The 17,952-nt window shown below is 48.2% G+C and overlaps 1 protein-coding gene across 1 annotated transcript in view; it reads right to left on the bottom strand.

Moving 5' to 3' along the window:
• The window catches only part of SUPT5H (SPT5 homolog, DSIF elongation factor subunit), a 41,570-nt gene extending 27,016 nt beyond the window's left edge, over positions 1–14,554 (bottom strand). The window contains exons 1-5 of the mRNA XM_084814683.1: positions 14,346–14,554; positions 9,726–9,826; positions 4,245–4,404; positions 4,035–4,100; positions 1,558–1,627 (exon numbers count right to left, since the gene is read on the bottom strand). Of these exons, the coding sequence (XP_084670809.1) occupies positions 1,558–1,627; positions 4,035–4,100; positions 4,245–4,404; positions 9,726–9,806 (377 nt within the window). The 5' untranslated portion in view covers positions 9,807–9,826; positions 14,346–14,554. The remainder of the gene's footprint in view (positions 1–1,557; positions 1,628–4,034; positions 4,101–4,244; positions 4,405–9,725; positions 9,827–14,345) is intronic.
• Positions 14,555–17,952: the final 3,398 nt, after the last annotated feature.

Raw genomic sequence — 17,952 nt, 5'->3', positions numbered from 1 at the left:
AGGAGCTGTGGATTTAATTAACACTTCTTGGCAAAAAATGGAGGTGAAGGTTAATGAGCTGAAAGATAGGGTGGAGTGAACGAAACTGCGTCACAAGTTTTTTCAACAACTCTTTTGTCAGAATTTCTCAACTGCGCAGGGCAAATGTATGTATTATTGGTATTAAGGATTTGCCTAGTGATGGAAATTTGTCTACTTTTGTAGATAAGCTTCTGCATGAGATACTCCCTGTGCCATCTGATTATTTACTTGATATTGAGCAGGCATTCCATGTGTCAAATGCCAAAGGGACTGGCTATATGATTATAGTCCAATTTGCAAGAATCTCCACAAAAAATTATATCCTGTGTTTGGCAAGAGGGGGTGGAAATCTTTTTTGGAAACAAGATAAAGTTATGTTATTTATGGATTACACCAAAGAAGTTGCTGAGAAAAGAAGGCAATTTACCAAGGTGACAAATCTGGCAAAACAAATGAACTTACAATATCACTTAAAATATCCTGCTACATTTTGCTTTGTTTCTGAAGGTCAGATGAAGAAGTTTCTAAATCACAAAATGGCGGAGGCGTGGCTAAATGCAAAAACGTGTGAGATTTCTGTTCCAGCCCCATGAACTGGAATCCACAAACATGTTTTGTTAACTGGTTATGTTTAGTCTGAATGACTCAGGCTAGGCCAGCGTTAATTGCTTATATATATACATACATATATATATATATATCCGTCTGCTTTTTCTCATTTCTCTCTTTTTTAAATCCTTTTTCTTTAAAATGGATATGACATACTGTACCTAAATATACTGTTTGAGGGTGCATAGAAATGTGCACACTCATTTATATATCTAGTATAAAATATATTACTGATTGTTGTAAGGTTGTTTTTAAGCTTTATTATCATAAATCACATTATCAATATTTATAAATATTATAAAATTTATTAGTGATTTGTTATTATTATTTAACCTTTTTAATCTCCTTTCTTTTTTATTATTATTATTATCTTTATTATGAGACTGGCTAGTAAGATTTTTGGCTGGTTAAATTGTTAAGCTTTACTATTATATGTTAATTGAAGAGCAATATGTGGTTACTGGAAATGAATTGTAGGCCTGCTTCCTTGCTATAAGACTGATGACATGATATGATTAAACATGCTGTATTGAATTGTAATACTGCCAATGTTACAGGTATAATTTTTAAGTAGAATGGGATTTGAAGCCCGTGTGTATTGGAGTTTAAATTTAATCCTTTTAAATAATTTTTTTCTCCTTTTTGTTATTGCTGTGTCCTCTTAAGAATATTGTATTGTTGGGAAACTGTAGCTACAGATTAGGTTGTTGGTACTGTTTACTTCGTTTATAAAGACAAAAATAAAATAAAAAGTATTTTTAAAAAAACCCATCATGCAGTTTCTAAATACTATACCAATATTTTATTTTAAACCAATATTCTACCTTCAGGAAAACCAGGACCCTAAAAAAAGAGAGATAAAAACCTGCACTGTTCTCATTCCGCTATTCATCCTCCACATGAAGCTGGTTAGTTTTAACCCATTACCTCCACAAGTTCTGCAGCCTCCGTGCCCCAGAGCGATCCTCATCCAGAACCACATTGTCAATGTTGGATGCTAGGAAAAGAGACAGAAGTTGGCAACATTGGGGGATGCAGGGGCAGAGCAGAGGGCAGGTGGGCAATGTAGACAAACGAGCACTACTGGAATTGGGGGAGAAGGTTCAGAACTGCAAACCACTTCAAGGCCTGAAGGGTTTGCTACTTGGGACATCTCACTGCTCTTTGAGAATTCCATTGGGCTTGCCGATAAAGCCCAAAGAAAAGGAGGAAACGAGAAAGAGGGGGGAAGAGACAGACTCCCAGCCACTATTACAGAACAGCCTCTCCTATGCATGAGCAAGCTACTAAAGGCCACAGCCTGTTCTGCCCTGTCTCTAAGCGGTGGATGCCACAGTGATCTCCTGATAAGAGGACCCCAGGTGGAGACACTTTTTTGGGTGGAGGCAGGAAACCTGCATGTCAGCCTGCAGTGGGGACTGAATGGCCCTCCGTACCCAAAACGTTCCCCTGTGCATAGAAGAGTAGCATGCTAAGGGAGGCCAGTTGGGTAGAACCCAACCCTCCAACATATTTATTTTCTGTGTGCAGATCATACTTTTGTATGAAGAAGTAGTCAGGCACGTGAGCCTCCGTTTGCAATCAGAGATGGCACAGCTTTGCCACCTCTGTGAGAGCCAGGCCTTGAACACAAGGAGGGCAGAAGATCAGAAACAGAGGAAGGGGAACATCAGAGAATCACAGGGGAGTGGCTCCAACAGCCTCAGATCACAAGCCAGCAAATGTGAACATCTTAAACAAGGGGAAAAGGGTGTGTCTGCGACTGTCCAGAGTACCAGACTAACTGGAAAAAAAGGTAAATGAATATTTGGTTGCTAGAGAAGCTGGACAACCAGTGTAGTGGCTAAAAGGGTGAACCAGTATGTCTCGCCTCAGAAACTTGCCACAAACGCAACAGGTGGCTTCAGGCAAGCCATGTGATCTCAGCTGCCCTCCCTTAATTATCGACAGAGAGGAATAATAATCCTGGGCCCCTTTTCAGGACTGCTGGCAGGGTTAACAAAAACTGTTACGTTGAGTATTTTAAGCACTACGAATGCATGAGGCAAGGGCAAAGTGCTGCTATTGCTCTCTTCAGTGGGGGTCTCCTCTAGGGCTGGCTGCAGAAGAGGGCCAAGGGCTTGTCTCAGGGTCAGCACTCTCCCTTTCTACTTGCTTCTGGCCTGGTCAGGAAAAGAAGCTAAACATGGTGCAAAACTGGTATAATCCACTGCAGAGATGCCTCCCGGACCAGCCCTTGGGCACATCTTTCTTCAAAAGGGCCTGCCTCTGAGGGAGAGTGCTCCAATGCCTGGACCCCCGGGTGGGAGCACAGCAAGTACAGGGAACAGTTTCCCCTCCCTTATTAGGAGACCACTGCGCTACCTGATGGATGATAACTCAGGCCAGGGGAATTTTGCTGCAAATGACAGAACCTTCACTTTGCATAGACATCCTCTACGTACCTGTAGCAACTAAGCAAAGTTGTTGAGTACACTATCAGCTACCAGCCCCACTGACAGAACCCCACCCAGCTGAAAAGAAGCAGAGAAGGAAGGCAGCTGGTGAAGAGGAAAGGAGCTGGAATGAAGAGGATAAAAACAAAAACCATTCTTACCTTCAATTTCTTCTGCTCATGAAGAGGTGGTGGTGGTGGGAGGGCGGACAGTATGAGCCAAATAATACCATCAAAACCAACCACAGGGTGGGGGTGAATGGGGAACAGAAAAGCGGAAGGAACAAATTAAGATGTGGCACAAACCAAGCAGAAGCGAATGAAATGCACAGAAACTCAAAAGAGAAGCCACAGGCCGGGGGGAGGGGAGCACTGGCAAGAGGCAGGGACAGGCTCAGGGCAATGGCTGGGGCCCGGGGGCTGCAGCCAGCCCTAAGAAGCATCTGCCTCTCTTTTCGACAGCTAGAAAAGTGGATCCTTGTGCATCTCTGCAATCGGTGGCTCACAATCCACAACTTTTTCAGAAAAGTTTGATTGGTTTAAACATTTGAGAGAAATGGCATACATTTCAATTTACGTTTTTTAAAGAACAGGAATAAAAAAGGGTTTCAAGTTCTGACAGGAAAAAAAAACATAAAAGCTTGTTAAAAATGCAGTCACATTTCAACAGAGTTCCTATTTTGGGGGGCTGACTTCAACCAGGAATGGAAGAAATATCCTAACGATAATGACGTTCATGAAATACAAGGTTATTCAAAGGATATGTTTCCTTGGGCCTCTTTAGGTTGGTGTAGGAGAAAACAAGCATTTGAGAACTCAGCACCAGCCAGAAACAGCCTGTCTTATGAACAGGAGGAACTCCACTGGAGTTCTGGGGGACTCTAAAGGTTGCATGTTCTTGATTTTTATTGCCCAGGCATCCTGAGTGGCTCTGAATCCCAGATATCTGCATGGGAAGGGTTAGCCCTACCTTTCTCCAGGATGTCCTCTGCACCATCCTCCCACTGATCTTCATCTTCATACTCATCATCCACATCTGGAGGAAAGAGAAGGGAGGAGGCAAGGTCAACGTGGTAAGCAATAGTCAGACCAGGAGTTAAGGATGTCATTTCTCTCAGCACACTCCAAAACGCCCAGCCCAGAACAAGAAGAGCTGAGGAAGTGAGGGAAGGCTTTTTACCAGCTTCATCCAAAATGAAGCCTCCATGTCTGGGTTTCTTGGCAGGCCGATCATCATCCTCCTCCTCCTCTTCCTCATCATATTCTTCTTCCTCTTCCTCCTCCTCCTCTTCCTCCACTTCTTCTTTCTCACTGCCTACGACACTGACACGCTCTTCTGCCTGCATGGTTATCAAGGGAGAACATTCATCATTGACTAAGAAGTGCTCCAAGCTGAAGCCCAGAGAAATCAGTTTTGTTTGGGGGGCGGGGGGGAGATAGAGAGAGAACAGCTCATCAACATTCCTAGTCCCTACCTATTCTTGTGCCTTGAACTAGGGGGCCCAGCTCTCTGAAGAACCTCTGTCCCAGTACGAGTCTTGGACATACTAGCAAAGAGCAACATTAGGTAAACACAAGGGCTTCAGCACACCTAGAGAGGTGACTGAGGTGGCCTGGGAGAGCCAGGGCCTGCAGGAGAAGCCACCACCACCACCACCAGGCCTTCCCTGTGGACTTCTGCCTGGCAGACCGCCAGTCCCTGCAGGACCAGGCCCCCAGGTACCGAGCCAGCTGTGCTGCTCCACCTGCCCCTCCCTGGAGGGGCTACATAAGCTGGCTGGCTGAGGTGGCCTGGGAGAGCCAGGGCCTGCAGGAGAAGCCACCACCACCACCACCGGGGAAGAGGCGTGCTTGCTGCTGCCGGGCCTGCTGCTGCTGCCGCCGCCGCCGCCACCACCACCAGGCCTTCCCTGTGGACTCCTGCCTAGCATTTTTAAGGGGATTTTAATTGTTTTGTTTGTTTTATTTTGTTGGGGGGGATTTTGTTGTGTTTTTAGGGGTGGGTAGCCTGCCTGATAGGCGGGAGCGAGGGGGCATGTGTCCACCTGTTAGAGGCAGTGGGGGGAGTGTTGGGGGCCAGAACATACCGAGGCTGGGCGGCAGGAACTGGCGGAGCGCTAGGGGCAGGCCATGCCAGGTAAGGGGAACAAGGGAGAGATGTGTAGTATCTGTCCCCTGCTCCGGGCCTGTCCAGAGCCAAAGGATGGCTGGGGGAGGCGTGACCCCATCTTCTGGCCTTCGTTTGCTGCTCTGCAATGCCAGGTCTGTTACCCAGAAAACCTCCCTCATCCATGACATGATCCTGGATGAGGGTGCAGACCTGGCATGTATTACGGAGACCTGGCTGGCCGAGGCTGCTGCTCCAACCCTTGCAGCCATGCGTCCAGTCGGATTTTCGTATGCACAGCAGCCGAGGGCTGGGGATCGGGGAGGGGGAGTGGCTGTTATCTACCAAGAGTCCTTGGTCTTCTCCAGACCCCCTCTCCGGGAGACCAAGGATGCTGAGTGCATGTACTGGAGATTGGGCCTGAAGGGCAGTCTGGGGATTCTGCTCGTGTACCGTCCACCCTGCTGCACGACTGACTCCCTGGCCGAGGTGCTTGAGGTGGTCTCTGATGTGCGTGTACAGTCCCCTAACTTACTGGTGTTGGGGGACTTCAACGTACATTCGGAGGCCATCCTCACAGGAGCACCTCGGGACTTCATGGAGACCATGGCCTCCTGGGAGCTGCACCATATTCTAACTGGGCCCACCCATGTAGCCGGTCATGCACTAGACCTTGTGTTTGTTTCTGGAGAAGCGGGGAGTGATCTGGAAGTCGGGGGTATATCCACCACCCCCTTGTCATGGTCAGATCACTATCTGGTGACGTTGGACTTCTCGGTTCCACAACCCCTCCGCAGGGGTGGAGGACCCATTAAAATGGTCCACCCCAGGCATCTTATGGATCCAAATGGATTCCTGAACGCGCTTGGGGATTCTCTGGGGCATGCCAACGGCCACTCAGTCGAGACCCTGGTGGGTGGCTGGAATGCCGCAATCACTGGGGCATTAGATCGGGTGGCTCCGAAACGCCCTCTCCCGCTGAACAGGGCTCGGACTGCACCATGGTTCAATCCGCGGTTACGAGCTCTGAAACAGGAGGTGAGACGGCTAGAGCGCCGGTGGCGGAAGTCTCGCTTCAAAGACAATCAGACACGGGCTAGAGCTGTATCTTCAGCCTATCACGTGGCGGTGAAGGCAGCAAAAAAGGAATATTATGCTGCCTCCATCGCGTCTGCAGAGTGCTGTCCCAGGAGGCTGTTCCAAGTGGTCCGGAGCCTGGTCGGTCCTGTGGCTCCAGAACCACTGGAGCATTCTAAGGCCTCCTGTGAGGCCTTGGCAAGGCACTTTGCGGATAAAATTGATCGGATCAGGAGTGTTATTCCGTGCACCATGGATACAGTTAGCGAGCAAAAGGCGGCCTGTGGCAAACCGGTTTTGTGGGATCGGTTCCAGCTTCTTCCTCCTGATGAAGTGGACAAGGTGCTTTCAACTGTAAGGCCGACCACCTGCTTACTTGATCCTTGCCCATCTTGGCTCATTATGAGCTGCAGAGAGAGACTGGGTGAGGGGATCAAGGCGGTGGTGAACGCCTCCCTTGAGGAGGGAGTGATGCCATCAGCCCTCAAGGAGGCAGTGATAAGACCGCTCTTAAAGAAGCCCTCCTTGGATCCTCAAGTTCTGAACAACTTTCGCCCAGTCTCAAATCTGCCATTTTTGGGCAAGGTGATTGAGCGGGTGGCGGCGGTGCAGTTGAAGGCACACTTGGAAGAAACTGATTATCTAGACCCATTTCAGTCGGGCTTCAGGCCTGGGCATGGGACAGAAACGGCCTTGGTCGCCTTGGTGGATGATATGAGGAGGGCTCTGGATAGGGGTGAATGCTCCTTCCTTGTTCTCCTCGACCTCTCAGCGGCTTTTGATACCGTTGACCACAGTATCCTCCTGGACCGCCTGGAGGGGTTGGGCATTGGAGACACTGTATTGCGGTGGTTCCGGTCCTTCCTCTCCGGCAGGTACCAGAGGGTAGCACTGGGAGAGGAGGTTTCAGACCCGTGGCCACTTACTTGTGGGGTGCCACAGGGTTCCATCCTCTCCCCGATGCTATTTAACATCTATGTGAAGCCGCTGGGGGCTATCATCAGGAGGTTTGGGGTGCAGTGTCATCAATTTGCGGATGACATGCAGCTCTACCTCTCATTCAAATCTTCACCAAGGTTGGCCGTAGAATCCCTGTCCAAATGTCTGGAGACAGTGAGTGGCTGGATGGGGAGGAATAAGCTGAAGCTGAAACCTGACAAGACCGAGGTACTTTTGGTGGGAGACAAGAGGAGGTTGGGGGATGTTGACCTGGGGTTGAATGGGGTACGGCTACCCTTGAAAGACCAGGTCCGCAGCCTGGGGGTCATTTTGGACTCCCAGCTGTCCATGGAGGCTCAGGTGTCAGCTGTGAGCCGGACAGCGCTGTATCAACTCCATCTGATACGGCGGCTGCGCCCCTTCCTTCCCGACCATCTGCTCCCATAGGTAGTACATGCCCTGGTCTCCTCTTGTTTAGACTACTGTAATGCGCTCTACGTGGGGTTAGCCTTGAAGACGGTTTGGAAGCTGCAGCTGGTACGGAACGCGGCGGCTTGTCTGATTAAAGGCAGCCACCGGCGAGATCACATCACTCCAGTGCTGAAGGAGTTGCACTGGTTACCAGTTGTTTTCCGGGCCAAATTCAAGGTGTTGGTTTTGACCTTTAAAACCCTATATGGTTCCGGCCCAGCCTATCTTAAGGAGCGCCTCCAGCAGCACCAGACAGGCCGCTTCACAAGATCAGCCTCGGATGGCCTTCTCTCTGTCCCATCAGCCAGGACAGCTAGACTGGTGGGGACGAGGGAGAGGGCCTTCTCTGTGGTGGCCCCCACTCTGTGGAACTCCCTCCCTAGGGAACTCCGTCATGCCCCCTCTTTAATGAGCTTCCGTCGTGCATTAAAAACGTGGTTGTTCAGGCAGGCATTTGGGGTGGGTTAGGGTATTTAAAAAAAAATTTTATGGTAGAATTTTATTCTTTTAAATTGTTTTATGGTATGTTGTACATTGCCCAGAGTGGCTGGGTGACCAGCCAGATGGGCGATTAATAAATTTAATAAAAAAATAATAAAAAAATAAAAATAGAGGGATTGTGTACTCTCTCTTGTTTCCATGATACAGCCTACTTAGGGCCAGCATATAGTAAGACTTGAACAACCCTAAAAAAACTCCACTATACAGCATACAGAGTCTGCAATAGAGGTGGAGAAGTACAGTTTCTTTGCCACCTGCACAGCCCCTGAATATCCTTGGACATGGGCACACACCAGTGTTCGACTGCATTCATTGGGAATTTTCCTCCACCTGTGCTCGTGCTGTCTCTCACCATGCTCCATCTCTCTCATCTCTGGGGTATACCACGGAGCTGTATTTATTATTACATTTATAGCATGCCCTTTTTCCTCTTGCAAGGAACTCAAGGCTGCTTACATGGTCCTCCTCCTCTCCATTCTATCCTCACAACAACCCTGTAAGGTAGATTAGGCTGAGAGTCAGTAACTGGCCCAGAGTCATCCAGTGAGCTTCAAGGCCAAGTGGGAACTGGAACCCAGATCTCCTGGATCCCAGTACAACACTCTAACCACCAGACTGGCTCTCTGTATGAGCTCTATTAATCCAGGGAAGGCCCTCAGGAGCAATCATGTCAACTGCCTGGGTAATTTCTGCATTCCACAGATTGACCAAGGCTTAACAGGAGAGCCAGCCATACCAGCCGGAACACCCACCCTGCTCACCCTCTGGAAACCATTTGGATCCATTAACCTCTGGGGGCAAATCATGATCCTGTGAAACTAAAACCTCACCAGGAAGCGATCTGACCATCCCAAAGGGACTGATTCAAAGCCCCGCCTTCTCCATGGCTGGCTGAAAAAAACGAGTCTGAAGTGTGCTTTGCTACATGTGTTGGGCCAACAACACGGTGGGACAGTCCCACGGTTGTCACAGAGACCATGAAACGTTGAGCTGCCCCAGGCAAGGCACCCCCAGTGTGAATGCTGATGTCCACCAAACCAAAAATCTGGGGTCAACACCACATCTGAGACCACCTCCATCAGTTCAGGGAAGGAGACTGCTATATGCCAACTGCTGGGGAACATCAGTGGGTAAGTGCTAATGCTTTCATGTCCTGCTTGTGGGCTTCTGGTCGGCCACTGTGGGAACAGAAAACTGGACTAGATAGGCCTTTTGGTCTGATCCAGCAGGGCTCTTATGTTCTTAGGAATTATTATACCAGTGAGGAATTATACCAGTGAGGCCCAGATGCCAGAACCTGAGTAAACACAGGTTCTGGGTAAGGGAGTCTATTCCTTTGTTCTAGGATGGAAGACCTAGATGTGCAAGCCCATCCCTGCTGAGACCACAAAATCACTTCATTGGAAAATGTTGGTAAGCCCTCTTGGAAGACTTAAATGGTGGAAAAATGGGATATAAATCTGTTCCACACCTGACTCAGGTAGTCCTTGAGCCAAAGACACACTACTTTGAGGCAGGTAGGATACACCTGTTTGCCTGCATCATCTCTCCTTTCCTCAGTCTCACCTCATTCTCCTCTACCTCCTCTGCCTCACTGCTGCGTTCACTCTCATCTTCAGAAAAGTTGCTGTCCTCGCTATCAGACATTTTGGCAACACTCTTCTTTCCTGAAGGAAGAGAAATGTCTTGTTAAAAACATGGCATCCACAGAACACAATATATGGTATATGCTTGTTGATGGGGAGAGTAGGAGAAGAGATGCACATAAGGAGACTTGAAACAAAAGTTTAAACTGTGAAGGATGGAACATAGTGAGATAGAAAGATTCCTGGCATGAAGCCAACCAAGAGCTACTATGCTGCTTTAAAATGTTCTGTAACTACTTAGCAGAGAATTCCACAAAAGTGTTGCTGGCCCACAAACATTTTTACTGGCCCACGTTCCTACATACAACTATGTGTGGCTTAAAAGGAGGAAAAAACCTACTTCAGTGAGGTTATCCTGCCAGGTTGCTTGGAGGATTTTTTTCTTTACTCACCACAGACAACCAGGCAAGTGGTAGTTTACAAGCCTACTCCATAATTATGCCTGCCTGGAATGACTGGAGCACCGGAGCAGCACAGTGATGCTAAGCCCCCCACCCTTCCTTAGATGCCTGGTCCCTTTTGGACTCCTATGGCATAAAGGAGCCACTCTGTGTGCCAAGCATTAAGAGAACAGAAACTATAAATAAGGCCTCTGCCAATAAGGCCCGAAGAGACCAAAGCATCAATTAGCTTCAGCAGCTACAGGAAAATTGGGGCATGCCCACGCAGGCTGCTTCGATGCAGTTTGGATTCTGTAAGTATGAACAAAGCCTTTCCAACACAGTAGCATCTAAACAGCTCGCAAATGTTAAAGTCAACCTAATTCCTCCATTGAAATGGAAGGTGGTCCTTTTTGATACAGTTATGCTAATACAGTTTATTACACTAACGTATTCCTGCCTACTCTGGATAATTATCAGAGATGCAATTGGCCACTTGCAAGGCACAAGTAGACACTGCTCCTCCGTGAGCAGACAAGTGCTAGCTCCGTGCACTGCCTCTGCCATCCATGAGAGATACTACATGCAGAACCTATGATGCACTTCCACCTCGTGGGTGGAGAAAACTTACTTGGGTTTAAGAAGAGATGCTTAAATTGTCCAAACAAGGAGTCTAGTGGCACCTTAAAGATGAACAAATTTATTCTGGCATAAATTGCCAAGATTTGCATGATTGCTGTGACAACGAACTGCTATCAATACATTCATGGAGCCTACAGTAGGTGCAAGATCAGGACAAGTCCTGATAAAGGTACATTACTGAACATGCCTCACACCACTAATCTAGGCTCTGCACTGTCTCTCCTGCTTTTCAAGCACCATTCAAGGTGGCACTTTGACTTATACAATCAATGTTAGAAGCCTTCAATCGTACACACCCAAGAAAAGCTGTCAAACACAGCTTCCTTCCCATACCTCACATGAGGTGATCTCAGATTGGGCAGGAGCCAATGATGAAAAGAGGTAAGTAACAGGAAGAGCATCATCTGCAGCCCTTCATACATCACGCATGCTTGCACTATCAAAACTGGAAGGAACTACACCTTTGGCAACATTCGAAAGCATTGGAACTGAAGTTTCTGAACAGACTCCTATTTATACCAGTGTTTTAAGCAAGCAAAGTTTTTCACAAAGATAGATATATCAAAAGTATTGTTCCCATATCAGAAACATGTATTTGGGGGAAATTACTTGCCCAGCAATCTCATGACAGGACTGGCTATCTAAACTACACCGGACCTCACAAAAAACTATAATACCTCTATCAAAGAGGGAACATGCCCTTGTTTTTACATGTTTACATTTCTCCAGATGAAATATTTTCTTAAGAAGCTCCATCTTTAGACAAAACTATACACTACTAATCCTATAAACATTTACTCAGGAGTAAGCTCAGTTAAACCAGCCTTAGATTTAAGTACTAGGAACTGCATGCAGATGAATGAGCAGACTGCTGGAATCCCTCCTCTGCACCCAGCCTAGAAATCAAGCAGACTGCTAGAGGAGGGAAGCCCCCTCCTCTATGCCAAGCATAGAAAAGTAGATCTCTGATCCTCCTCTGCCAGCCACAAACAGACTAGTAAAACTGTTTGCAGACTGGTAACTTTTGTGGTTATGCCCTTATAAATTTGTGGTTATGCCCTTATAAATAAGCCCACAACTTTTGTGGGCTTATTTATAAGGCTGTATTAAATACAGTGTGATTTTCCTCAGAATAAATATACACAGATCTGGTCTACCAGCTTATTCTGCAACACTTAACTCACTTAGAAAATCCTGCATTCAGCCAACTGATGCAAACTGACATTCTAAAGACACAATCACATCACTGAGAACCAAGTGAACAACTTGAGGTGAACATGAAGGTCAGTTAGCATAACTCAGTAATACTTTGAAAGCCTCAATCTGCCCCAGCATTCAGGGTCCTGAGAGGGGAAGAGTGGAATTCCTTAATTCCTCCCAGCAGTTTTATTGCAGCTTTTGTTTCATTAGGTTTATATCTTTTGCAGATTTGTAAGTTTTGTGGCATGCTGACTTAGTAAGAGGCAGGATTTAAAATGTATAAATAAAGCCCCTTCAATGCACCCATAAGTGAAAGGGCCAACTGCACAGCAGGCAACAGTTGACAATTATCCTGAATTTTTTTTTTTTTAAAAAAAAGGTAAAGGCGTCCCCAACCAGTCGTGTCCGACTCTAGGGTGTGGTGCTCATCTCCATTTCTAAGCTGAAGAGCCAGCGTTGTCCGAAGACGCTTCCGTGGTCATGTGGTCGGCATGACTGAACACCAAGGTGCACAGAACGCTGTTACCTTTCCCGCCGAAGCGGTACCTATTTATCTACTTGCAATTTCTTGCTTTCGAACTGCTAGGTTGGCAGAAATCCTGAATTTAATCCAGAGCACAATTATGTCAATTTGGCAGTCTGTGACTCAAGCTCAAGGGATTTGGATATGAGAGAACTGACTTGAGCAGCTCTGGCATTTAACTAAACTAGCACCTTTATTTCTCTTAGTGATTCTCCTTCGCCTCTCTAAAAAAAATTGTGCCTTTACCTTTTAGATTGTAAGCCTGAGGGCAGGGCCTGTGATTTTTCTAGTAAAGTCTAGTTTTTCTAGTAATTTCACGCATAATAAGATCATCACAAGAGCTGCCTAGCTGGATCAGACTAAAGGCCTAGCTAGTTCAGCATCCTGTTTTTCCACAGAGGCCAACCTGATGCCCACGGGAAGCCCACAGCAGGACATGAAGGCAATAGCACTCTTGCAGTTATGCTCCCCAACAACTGGTATTCTTAGCAAACTACCTCTGACCAGGGAAGTTCCATACAGCTATCATGAGTAGCAGCCACTGCTAAACTAATTTTCCATGAGTGCCTATTCTCCTTTTGAAGCCAGCTAAACTGGTGGCTCTCACCACATTGCATGGCAGCCAATCCCATACATTAATTCACAACACAAGTCACAGGCAGTTAGTTCTTTGGCCAACATATTCAGGAAATTGTTGGACTTCAACTCCCCCAGGCATCTGGGGACAACTACAAAAGCACATTGCTGTTGTCTGGTCAAAAAATGCAGGAAAATTTGGCTAAGTGTTTGAGACAGTGCCTGGAGCAACAAAGTAAGAGTGAGAAACCATGAGCCCTGCCAGACAAAAGTAAGCAAGTTGCTACTTAGCTCAAAGAGTCCACAGCTAAGTCAGTATTCACGGCTGGACGAAAAACTGAGAACAGCAAACTAGAAGAGAAGCAGAAGTAACTGGCTGCAAGGGATCAGGTAGGTATCAAGAAGGCTACCCAGAGTGAGCCACAACACCCTGCTAGGCCCAGAGACCAAGCTTGAGCTTTTCCCCCCAAAGGCCCCAACTCACACAGCCCTGAGTACACAGCAGCCTCGCCCATGTTCGTTCTGGGCTGATAGCGGGGGGGGGGGGGGGGGATTTTGTGCATGTGTGGATAAACATTTTTCATAGTGTATTGTTTTCGGTTTGTTTTTATTGTATTTATTTTTATTGGTATCCTTGTGCTGATTATGGTTTACATCGATTTGGGGTTATTTTTCTTTTTCTTTTCTTCTTCCTGTTACGTTAATCATGGATTTTCATGCTGTGTGTGTGCACAAGTCGCTTTGAGACTGTTCTTTACAGTGGGAACCAAGACATACATTTCATAAATAACAACTCCCAGCATCCCCCACGCAATGCCACTGACCGGCCTTCACTGGCCTGGCGCCCTCCAGATGCTTTGGACTACAACTGCCAGCGTTCCTGACCATTAGCCATGCTGGCTGGGGCCGATGGGAGCTGAAGTCCAAAACATCTGGAAGACACCAGGTTGGGGGACGCCGCTGGCCATGCTGCCTGGGGATGATGGGAGCTGTAGTCCAAAACAGCTGGAGCGCGCCAAGCTCAGGGAGGCGGCTGGGGAGACACCCACGGCGGGCCGAAATAGGGGGGGTCTCGTGAAGGGTCAAAGGCCAACGCTCCCGCCGGGGCCAGAGGTAGCCGCGGCCTCGCCGGGGCCAGTCCCGGCTTGAGGCGACCCCAAGGCGGGGCGGGAGGGCGTCCCTGGGCGCTCGCAACGCGGGCAGGCCTCTTTCCTCTCACCGTCACCGTCTCGCGCTGCGTCCCTTCGCCCTCAGCCGGCGTCGCGGCTCCTCCGCGCACGGCCCCGCCGCCTCGGGCCTCTTCCCTCGACGACTTCGCGGGAAGGAGCCAGAGAGAAGAATAAGCGGGGCGGGGACGAAGGGGGCGACGAGAAACGAAACAACTGCACAGATGTTTGCCCCCTCCCCGCCTCAAAACGCGGAGATCCCACCAGATGTCGCGAGAACGCGGCGTCGGCGGGTCGTGATTCGGCAGGAGCCCGCTGCGTGGGTCACGTGCTGCGGGAGCGCCGCGACGCCGCCGACGGGAGGGAGCCACGTGACCCGCTCTGCCCCCGCCCCGCAAGGGCTGCTTCCGTTCTCCGGCTGGCTGCTCACGTCACGAGAGCGGATTGGTGGGCTTCTGACGGAGGCCCTAACCAATGGCAGGGCTAGGAGGTAGGTCAAAGGTCACGGGAGGATCGCTGCTGGGGTCAAGGGCGCGAGCCTGCGCAGGGAACGTCCCACAACTCCCAGCATGCCCCAGGAGCTGCCGGGCTTTCTTTCTGCTAAGTGGGCGCAGGCGGCCCGCGGCGTGAGCCGCGGTCCGGTTGCGAGGGAGGGCAGCAATATCGCGACTCGAGTCAGCCGCGTACGCGGAGCCCTGCTGGGCCAGACCCAGGGCGCCCAGTGCGGCGTTCTGTTCACACAGCGCCAGCCAGCTGCCCAGGGAAGCCCGCAGGCACAGCGCCCTCCCGCCCGTGAAGAGCGGTCCGAGGATGGGCCTCTGTTTGAAGAGCTGTTCAGGTCAAGCCTGCTTTGAAGATAAAGAAGCATGAGGAAGGCGAGCGGGGCAGGGTCCTTGAAGTTTCCCATCCTGGGCAGCGGACTGAGCTGGCACGCAGCTCACATAACATCAGAAGAGCCCTGCTGGGTCAGACTCAGGGTCCCTCTAGTCCAGCATTCTGTTCACACAGTGGCCAGCCACAAGCAGGACGTGAGCGCAACAGCACCCTCCCACCCGTGTTCCCCAGCAACTGGTGTACATAGGCTCACTGCCTCTGTTACTGGAGGTAGCTCATAGCCATCAGGACTAGTAGCCATTGAGAGCCTTTTCCAGGGATTCGTCTAACCCCCCCTTTTTGTCGTCGTCGTCTATTCGTTCAGTCGCTTCCGGCTTTTCATGGCTTCATGGACCAGTGCACACCAGAGCTTCCTGTCGACTGATCCACTGAGTTCCCATGGCAAGAATACTGGGGTGGGTTGCCGTTACCTTCCCCAGGGACCGTATTTAGTCCGACCTTTCTGCCATTACCTTCCCGGCTTGGGTGTCCCTTCACGGTTTAGCTCATGGCGTCAGTGAGGTGCTCAAGCTCCAGCACCACAACAAGGTAACGATCTCAAAGTGGTGGACACCACTACATCTTGTGGTAGCAAATTCCATAGTTTGAATCTGTGCTGTGTGATGACATCCTTCCTCTTATTTGTCCTGAATCTCCCAGCAATGAGCTTCCTGGGATGACCCCTTTGGGTTCTAGTATCATAAGAGAGGGAGAAAAATGTCTCCCTATCTACATTCTCCAGAACATGCTTAATTTTATACACCTCTATCATGCTTCCCTTGTGCAACCTTCCCTGATTGGGGAGTTGCTCCAGCCCCTTGGTTCATTTTAGTTGCCTTTTCTGCACTTTTTCCAGCTCTACAATATTGTTGTGTTTTTTTTAAGGTGCAGTTGCCAGAACTGTATTCAGTGTTCTAAGTGTGGCCACATCACAGATTTGTATAAGGGCAGTATGATGTTGGCAGTTTTATTCTCAGTTCCTTTCCTAATTATGCCTAAAGCAGCCGCACACTGGGTTGACATTTTCATCTAAAATCCCTTAACAGTGGATAGTCCAAGAAATACCAAGTAGTTATTAAGGCTGGATGTTGTATACTTGCCCACCCTGTTGGCCTCCAGATGTTTTCAGCTTCATCCCTCATTAGCCTCAGCTGGCAAGTTCAATGGTCAGGGATTCTGGGAGTTGTAGCCCAAAACATCTGGAGGGCACCAGGTTGGGAAAGGCTGTTTTAGACATACTTACCATAAAGTCAGCACCATTGAAGTCAGTGGGGCTTCCTTCCAAGAAAACATATTTGGGACCAGGCTCTAGGAACACTTGAGTGAATTTACGAGAATTCAACCAGTTTATTAGATAGTGAAAAGAAACAGAACATGACAACGGAGAAGGAAAGACTTTCCATATAATATGTTTCTGATCTGTCCAAATAGAATGAGGTGAGAAAACAACATTGCTTTATTTATTTATTAAGGCTGCCCTTTCCCCAAGGAGCTCAAGGAGTCATCCTTGCCCTCTCCAATTTTATTTTCAACCCTGTAAGGTAGGTTAGGCTGAGAGGGAGGAAATGGCCCAAGGTCACATAGTCAGGTTCATGGCTGTGGGGATTTTAACCCAGGTCTCCATGGTCGTAGTCCAGCATTCTAACCACGATATACCACACTGCCACTCTTCTTGGTGTTCATCCCTTCAGATTGTTCATCCCTCACTGCTTCCTGGACTTTTTGTTGCTGTTGTCTCCTCCGCTGTCACCATTTAGATTGTAAGCTCTTTGGGGCAAGGAACAACTGTTCTTGTTTTGTTTATGTTACTGATATTCTGTTACACACCATGGGCACTGATGGCACTATATAAATAAAGTAATTTTCGGTATCCATTGGAGGAATGGATAGTGGGAATCGAGAGATGGCAACCCAGACTGATAATACATTGGGGTTTTTCCAGCCCACTGGGTCTTCTTTCACCTGGAGAAACAAAGAAAGAAAACTGCCTACAGGCTTGTCCTTTAAACAAACAGAATCAAAATCACTTGGGATTTACGATTGTTCCAGGGAATAATACTCTAAACAGCACAAATGGCCCTGGTTGGGTTGCTTAGCCGTTCTGGGAGATGGGGAGAAGAAGATGCAGATGGCACTATCAGTCTTGTGAACCTTGAAACTTAAAATTGACTTTTCTGGGGATTTCACTGTTCTGCTGAAGGTTCTCTAAGGGGGATGACCTGGCAGATGGGAATTCACCAACATAGAGATTTAAGCTCCAGAAGGAATCCACATGGAGGAGAAATCCTGGAAGGGCAGCAGGGCCAAACACTGCTATTTTTAAACAAGGGACATCTGGCTGTCCTGTTTACTCCACAAGGGGGGAAAGTGCAATGCTCCTATATGGTGAAAAGAAATGGTAAACATCGGAAGTTCATGCAAGATCATCAAGTAGATGCCAAGAATTCTGTCAGCCACTGAAGCGTGTTTAGGGGATACAAACTAAACTTCCTGAGCTCCCAGAGCTGTATGTGTGCTAGTTTGCCATTATACCAACCACATACTGGGGTGTCTACCACCAGCACAAGGGAGCACAGAAGTGGTGCATACAGGGTGCAGAATTTGCTTTCATTTTTTTAAAAAGCAAGTTTCTATAGCTGAAAAGATATGTGTGTTGATAATTCCAGTTGAAATCTCAGAAGCCAGAAGAGTGACTAGATTCCTGAACTCTCCTTCATTTTCACCATGACAGCACAACCAGGGTCAATTATGCAAAGCAGTATTTAAAATTTGCATAACAATGTATGC

Source organism: Heloderma suspectum, chromosome 10, assembly GCF_057233095.1.
Source record: "Heloderma suspectum isolate Gila_16-S chromosome 10, 16-S_ref, whole genome shotgun sequence".
In the NCBI taxonomy this organism is placed as follows: domain Eukaryota; kingdom Metazoa; phylum Chordata; class Lepidosauria; order Squamata; family Helodermatidae; genus Heloderma; species Heloderma suspectum.
The sequence above is the reverse complement of the archived record's forward strand: the minus strand, read 5'-3'. Positions and strand labels throughout refer to the sequence as shown.